This window comes from Centruroides sculpturatus, unplaced genomic scaffold (assembly GCF_000671375.1).
Source record: "Centruroides sculpturatus isolate CEXI.00-Female unplaced genomic scaffold, Cexi_2.0 scaffold1425, whole genome shotgun sequence".
Lineage (NCBI taxonomy): Eukaryota > Metazoa > Arthropoda > Arachnida > Scorpiones > Buthidae > Centruroides > Centruroides sculpturatus.
The window spans coordinates 180,440-186,719 of record NW_019385815.1 but is presented as its reverse complement, the minus strand read 5'-3'; the positions used below and the strand labels follow the sequence as shown (position 1 = coordinate 186,719).

At 30.6% G+C, this 6,280-nt stretch overlaps 1 protein-coding gene across 2 annotated transcripts; it reads left to right on the top strand.

Annotated features, from left to right (window-relative positions):
- Positions 1–1,091: 1,091 nt before the first annotated feature.
- Positions 1,092–3,854, top strand: LOC111642293. Of its 2 annotated transcripts, none has more exons than XM_023388624.1 (3): positions 1,092–1,573; positions 2,123–2,455; positions 3,442–3,854. In XM_023388624.1, exons 1-3 carry the CDS (start codon positions 1,261–1,263, stop codon positions 3,561–3,563), a joined length of 768 nt encoding a protein of 255 aa, XP_023244392.1. In that variant the 5' UTR covers positions 1,092–1,260; the 3' UTR covers positions 3,564–3,854. The 2 variants fall into 2 exon arrangements, with proteins under 2 accessions (XP_023244392.1, XP_023244391.1); XM_023388623.1 differs by having other exon boundaries at positions 2,123–2,459.
- The last annotated feature ends 2,426 nt before the right edge of the window (positions 3,855–6,280 follow it).

The following is a 6,280-nucleotide window of genomic DNA, read 5'->3' as shown; positions in this document are numbered from 1 at the left end:
AAGTCTACAGATCATAATATTAAATACATTAAGTTAATAATAATAGTTTGTATAATGAATAATACGACGCTTGTTTTTACTAATTGTGCTTTACTTAATACATGATTGTAATTAGAATTAGAAACAAATTACTGTATAATTCAGAATATGTAAAATTTTTATAAAGAATTGAAATTTATTTATTAGAAACTTTAGAAAATGACTGGTAAAATATTACTTAAACCATTAAATATATAAAAATTTCAGAGTAGTAGTTTATATTTTGATATCAAATATAAAATATCTTTATAATTTGAGTTTTTATAAAGCATTCTCGACTTATTTCGAGTTTTCTTCATTAAAGGAGCTTTTAAAAAAAATAACAATCTCCTGAAAGGTTGCTTCATCGATAGACACGCGACACGAAGGAAAAGCCATCTTTACGGGGGATTTAAGAATATTCAAAGTAGAGTGAGTAGTTTTCAGTTTAATTTACTCTTAATTATTAAATATAAATAAGAATAAGTTACGCATATTTTTTAATGAATTTAAATGACACAAAAGCACTTTTCTTAATAGAGGGGTTAATATTCACACCGAAAGGCGATTTATTCGATAGAAAAAACCGCAATCCCTCCCTGTCAATGATACAATTAAGCCTGTAATACCAAACACGCTCTGGGGATTATATAACAATATGTTACGGTTAGATAATCTACAGATTTCAATACTCACCTCGTAGGATCTAATGTAACTAGATTAAACATATTCTAGTATAAGGTTTTAATAAAGTGCTTCCTCAATTACAACGGCATAAGCTCAGGTAACAATGAAACAACAATGGAAGATGCTGATTGGTTAGTTACTCCCGGAGGCTGATAGTTGCCGTTACCGCCATTTCCAGAATCGACAATTGAAATGTTGATGAGAAAGCAGTGAATGCTCGGGTACTATTGGTCAGCTGATACTGACAGTTTGTATAAATGAGAAAATGCAGTCTAACGGTAGCCGTTACTAGATTCCTGTCAAGTACACACCCTCCTGTGTAAATCCACAATCTCTTGTTTGATGCCAGCTTGACTTGATAGCACACGACAAGACCAGTAGCTGTCTAGGAGCGATCCACCGCCGGGCACACAAGCTCACACGACACAACCACTTTCCATTTTCATAATTTCGATTTCCAAACCATATTTTCGCTCGACAATTCGGTGACTGACTGCACGCCAGCCACCCATCGGCGAGATATATAAAAGAAGGAGTCTGGGCTTATTCCCCAGTATGTCATCTCCTGTCGCCTATGCTAACTTTTCAGCTAGTTCGCCCGAAGATTATAACAACGATTTTACTTGCGAGGAATATCACAACCAAAGTAATTTCGGTGTTACTAGCCAATTTGCTAATTACAGTAATTCCTCGAGGAGTGTTGTCAGGGAAGGTATGCCACCTCATCCTTGTCGTTACGAGGATGGTGGTCATATGAGGGAATCGACGTCCGAAGATGTTGCTGTTGCTCAGGAGGCCGAAGATAGACCCACCTGTGATTATGCCAATCATAGTTTGACTGCTTTGTCCTATCCGCCATGTATGGCAGGCAAGTCTTTTTAATTTATCTGTCTAAATTGCTAATTAACTATTCTTTTTCTCGTATATTTGGGTTAAGAATGCCTTTAGTTTCGGCGCGCGAAGTCTACGATTCAAATTCTAAAGTTTTAACTATAATTAAACAGATTTTCCATTTAAATTTAAACAAGTCATTCGGGATTATTTCAAAATTGGAAAATATTCTCGTCTCTGAAAATGAACTAAAAGCTTGATGTTTCTACATTTTTTCTATTTTTATCTGTAAAGGAATTTGAGTAAAAGGATTTAATTTTTCCTTAAAGAATAGAAAACATTCCCAGAATTTAATGACGACTTTAGCAATAACCTTTACTTAACTGTATTAAAGTAAATAAATTTAATTCTGAAATACTTTAATTTCTATATAAACTGGATTGTTAATAAACAAGTTAAATTATAGATTATTCGGGAATATAACTATTAAGACAAATGAAGAAATCCTGGACTGGACTCTAATTATGTAATTTGTTGGTGATAATACCGAGGAATTTTGTGACGAAACTGTATTATTTCCTTACAGGAGTGCATAGGGATCCATATTACGGAGACTACGGAAGTCATTACTGTGGGACATCCCCTCACAGTCCATACAAAGTACAGAGACACGCTGCTAATATTCGAGAACGAAAACGGATGATGAGTATCAACAGCGCGTTTGAAGAGCTTCGTTGTCACGTACCGACATTCCCTTTCGAAAAAAGACTATCGAAGATCGACACTTTGAGACTGGCCATTGCTTACATCGCTCTGCTTAGAGAAATCCTGGTTTCTAATTATGATCCCTTAACTCATATTGAGAAGTGTCTCAAGGGAGAGATCAAAGGAGAACACGCAGTTGAATGGAACACAAGCGGTAGGTAATTCGCTTACATATTATTATTATTTTATTAAGAATATTCCTTAAGCTGCGATATGCAGGCCTATAAGTTGCCGAGTAAGGTATTTTTATTTAAGACCATAGAATTACTCACTTTTTTTCATTCCTTACAACGTAAACTGTCCTAATATTCCTGAGCTGTCTTACAAATTAAAACCTTAATTTAAAAATTAAGTAATATTTACTTTTGTAGTCTTATTATAAAAAGTTATTATAAAAAACCCTGCATAGGCTGTAGCTTGATCGATAATATAAAAATTCTTAGAATTCTATAAACACTTTCTTCTTTATCGACCTGATTTGGTCCAATGTTATAAAGTCCGTTAGATTATATTAAATTTTGGTAGAACGACTTAATTCTATTTAAGGACATTTTTTTTATCATAAGCGGTGGTAAATACAATTAATTAGTAAGATTGTATGCTATACTTGGCTGTAGATCTATCTAAGAATTATGAATTAATACTTGGGTACATTTCTATTTCTATATCTAAAATTTTATCCGAGTTTTAAATTGTTTAATGCAGTCTTAGCGTATAAAAGTTCAAATAATTTTACTTATTTTCATTTAACTAATTAGCCAAGGGAACAGCAATGTAATATAATATAATTACCATAATTCAAACCCAAAATTGAATTAAAATTGCGTCAAATTTTACTGTTAAGGTATTTATACAGATAACAAATTACTTAAGATAGCTAAATTTTATTATGCTTCATCTAAACTCAATTAAAAAATTCATAAAATTCATCATAAAATGCTTTAATGGGAGCTTCGTGTATAACATAATTACTTGTCTTTAAAATTTATCTTCAAGAACTACAAAGGAATGATTTTCCCATTTATTATGGCTTCCGAAGACGAGCCGCAGGGGTTCAAGTAGTTATATATTACACAGGAGGCTCCTAAACGATGAATTATGCTCCTTTATTAGGTGAATGATCATAGTTTACCATTTCAGATTTAACTGCACGATTATCATGGATCAACTGGGAGAATCTTGGTGTAAATCCCAATCGCAGAAGCGTACTTACTACATTATCTTTAACGACAGATTCACTGACCTGCCAGAATGGACAATGACTTTCTTTAGAGTTAAAAATTAATATAATCTACGATGTTTACACATAAATGTTCTCTGTGCATCCCTCGTTAATAAGTGTATCTAGATATATTTGCTTTCTTTTACGTACTAAAAACCTGAAAAATCTTCATTGAACTTCTGTCTATGTATATATATACAACACCATATAAATCCTGTATATGTCTGTAAATATGTAAATGTATGTGTTATGAGGTCTTTCAGATAACATATACTTGGTTGACAATCGATATCAGTTACATGTAGAAGCAATTGAAAAGAATAAAAAAAAGGAAAGAAAAGTTGTTTGGAAAATTCGATTTTTCTTTTATTCAAGTATTTTGTTACCACACTCGAGACCCCCTCCGAGCGAGAAGTAGGCACTACTTAAAAACCACGCCTCTGCCACGTGAACCGGATGACGTCAAGAGGCTGTGAGGTTATTGTTATTCAACAGAGCGTATAATAAGCCTAACATGGCGCCAGTGGGAATGAGTCGGTATCCCTTACAATAAATCCCATCCCCACCATAGAAGCACAATAGACAATGAGCAGGTTGCCAAAAACATACTGTTTTCCATTGCTGCGGCTTTATTTACGCTTGGACTGATGATCCTTTCACGACTAATTTCACACTTATCTTCACATTTTTGCCTTTTTTAAATAATAAATTTACTTTATAAACATTCTACGAGTATCATTTATGGAAAGAATCAATTTTTCTATATTTAAAAGTGTTATAACTCATTAATGAATAGACGAAATAAGAGAATTTTGTTGGGTTTTAAAATCTTCTAAAAGTAAATTAATTTCTAAATAATTTAATATAAATTATAAATTTCTTAATTTTAAAATGTTAAACTTTGTGTGTAGGGACTTAATCAGTTATATATTAATTTAGTTACTCATAAAATAGGTTTGATTTAACGCTTAATCATCATCATCATTATAACAAACTTTTTAAAATCAATTTATCATTTAATTTTATTAATTTATTTTAAATTAGGAGATTTAATAGAATATAATAAACGATTTCAGCCGAATAGGCTATATATGTATTATAAGTAGCACTATTTTGTTTAAATTTTGAAAATTTATGGCATAAATTTAAGATTTCGATCATTCATCGTCATTGCCACTTTTTCTTCAGAATAGATATATTTTTTCACATTATCATCGTTCGTATTTACTACTCTTTACTTCGTCATCATCTCTTCTTCAAAATATCTTTTCTCTTCCTGCATCTTCGTTCATCTTTTCGACACATTTCTCTTCTTTCATCGTCATCAATAAAATGTTAACTTATAAAAAATTAAATTTTTAATTGCCTAAAATAATCTTGAAAATTAGCGAAATACTTGTAAAATCATGATAGACGAATTCTGACGCATTTTCTAAGTAATAAACTATAAAATAAGGTTTCTTTACACTTAAATTTAATTTTTTAGGCATTAAAAATTTCCATATCTAAGAGAAAAATTAAAATTTAAGTTCATTATATTAAGTGTGGAATTATAGACTACAGCTCGATTTTAATGCTATCGTGGTGATAACGATACTTTCCAGTAAGTCGATCGCGATCTCCTAATTTCAAAATTTGATCTAAATGGATGTAAAATTCTAATCCGGTGGATAAATGTATTAATTTATTACAGAAAGGTTGGGAAATATTGATTCAACAATTGGAATTTATTGATCTAGTGGTTAGAAATTGTTGGAAAATGGTGACTAAAAAGCTGAAAATTGTATTTTTTCGTTAAAAGTCTGCTTCTTTAGTTGGGAAATTGTTTAGTTAATCGAAACTATCGATTTTCCGGTTGGAAAACTCTGTCCGTGCTCATTCCTAATTAGCATATTTCTATGAGGCTGATTGCTGTGATATTTTTAATATGTTCCTATCAAAATTCACTTAAGCTGTTATTAATTGCAATTAATTATAGTATTTTTGATAAGAAAATTACCCTCTGTAAAATACACAATTCTGTACAGAAATTCGATACAATTCTATTGAATTTTATACACTCTCTAGTATAAAAGAGACTTTAAAGATGTGTTTTAAGTAATAATTTTTATTAAAAACATGCAGAATTTAGGGGGAATTCATACACTGCTGACATTTTTATAATCTATCGATAAAATACGCTTTACGTTACAAGAATTTTATATTTAACACGTATTTTAAGGCCTGTAGGCTTGTAGAAAAATAATGTAGATTAAGGCAATGTACCGTCAAACCTCCGAACGAAAGCCACTGACAAAAACATAAAAAATGGTCGTAGTTTGGAGGTTTTCTATGCATTTTTCTTCAAACAAAACGAAAGTCGCCGCCATTTAGGAGTGGCTGTTATTACAGGTTCGACTGTATTATAAATTATTATTATTGTTATTTTCTTTTATAAGATAAACTTTTAGAATGGGCTAATTAAATAGTTAACTCAAGAAATTTTTGTAAATAAAAATAATAAGCTTTTATTGTAATAATATTTAAGTTAATCTATTATTATTTCCATTAAAATTTAGCTTTTAAAGAAATTTTGTTTATTTTATACTTAATTTTTTATTCTTTATCACATATAAGTTATACGAATTAACTGATATAATTTCTGTTTAAGATTAGTTTAAGTTTAACGCATATTTTAAATTATATTTAGGCCTAATTAATTTATTAAATAAAATTGTTATAGCCTATAAGCTTAATTAGTTTGTTTCAAGCAACCAA

Coding starts and splice junctions, on each gene's coding strand:
- LOC111642293 (XM_023388623.1), top strand. CDS start 1,261: ATGTCATCTCCTGTCGCCTATGCTAACTTTTCAGCTAGTTCGCCCGAA. Junction 1,574..2,122: donor CTATCCGCCATGTATGGCAG/GCAAGTCTTTTT, acceptor ATTTCCTTACAG/GAGTGCATAGGGATCCATAT. Junction 2,460..3,441: donor GAATGGAACACAAGCGGTAG/GTAATTCGCTTA, acceptor TTACCATTTCAG/ATTTAACTGCACGATTATCA.